The sequence below is a fragment of the Palaemon carinicauda genome, chromosome 33 (assembly GCF_036898095.1).
Source record: "Palaemon carinicauda isolate YSFRI2023 chromosome 33, ASM3689809v2, whole genome shotgun sequence".
Lineage (NCBI taxonomy): Eukaryota > Metazoa > Arthropoda > Malacostraca > Decapoda > Palaemonidae > Palaemon > Palaemon carinicauda.
Genome location: NC_090757.1, coordinates 83,891,134 through 83,892,170, shown reverse-complemented (window position 1 = coordinate 83,892,170; position 1,037 = coordinate 83,891,134). Strand labels below are relative to the sequence as shown.

At 51.9% G+C, this 1,037-nt stretch overlaps 1 protein-coding gene across 1 annotated transcript in view; it reads left to right on the top strand.

Annotated features, from left to right (window-relative positions):
* The window catches only part of LOC137626295 (signal transducer and activator of transcription C-like), a 15,846-nt gene extending 15,453 nt beyond the window's left edge, over positions 1–393 (top strand). The window contains exon 3 of the mRNA XM_068357366.1: positions 1–393. This exon is cut by the window's left edge and continues 90 nt beyond it. Coding sequence (XP_068213467.1) covers positions 1–393 — 393 coding nt within the window.
* Positions 394–1,037: the final 644 nt, after the last annotated feature.

The window sequence follows — 1,037 nt, the reverse complement described above, 5'->3', positions numbered from 1 at the left end:
CTGGAGAATGACTGGCAGTCTGCTCTTAATCATCAGCATCAGCTGGAGAATGACTGGCAGTCAGCTCCTGATCATCAGCACCAGCTGGAGAATGACTGGCAGTCTGCTCTTAATCATCAGCATCAGCTGGAGAATGACTGGCAGCCTGCTCCTGATTATCAGCACCAGCTGGAGAATGACTGGCAGTATGTTCCTGATCATCAGCGCCAGCTGGAGAATGACTGGCAGTCTGCTCCTGATCATCAGCACCAGCTGGAGAATGACTGGCAGTCTGCTCTTAATCATCAGCATCAGCTGGAGAATGACTGGCAGTCTGCTCCTGATCATCAGTACCAGCTGGAGAATGACTGGCAGTCTGCTCTTAATCATCAGCATCAGCTGGAAAATGCCTGACAGTCTGCTCCTGATCATGAGCACCAGCTGGAGAATGATTGGCAGTCTGCTCTTAATCATCAGCATCAGCTGGAGAATGACTGGCAGTCTGCTCCTGATCATCAGAACCAGCTGGAGAATACCTGGCAGTCTGCTCCTGATCATCAGCACCAGCTGGAGAATGACTGGCAGTCTGCTCCTGATCATCAGCACCAGCTGGAGAATGACTGGCAGTCTGCTCCTGATCATCAGCACCAGCTGGAGAATGACTGGCAGTCTACTCCTGATCATCAGCACCAGCTGGAGAATACCTGGCAGTCTGCTCCTGATCATCAGCACCAGCTGGAGAATGACTGGCAGTCTGCTCCTGATCATCAGCACCAGCTGGAGAATGCCTGGCAGTCTGCTCCTGATCATCAGCACCAGCTGGAGAATACCTGGCAGTCTGCTCCTGATCATCAACACCAGCTGGAGAATGACTGGCAGTCTGCTCCTGATCATCAGTACCAGCTGGAGAATGACTGGCAGTCTGCTCTTAATCATCAGCATCAGCTGGAAAATGCCTGACAGTCTGCTCCTGATCATGAGCACCAGCTGGAGAATGATTGGCAGTCTGCTCTTAATCATCAGCATCAGCTGGAGAATGACTGGCAGTCTGCTCCTGA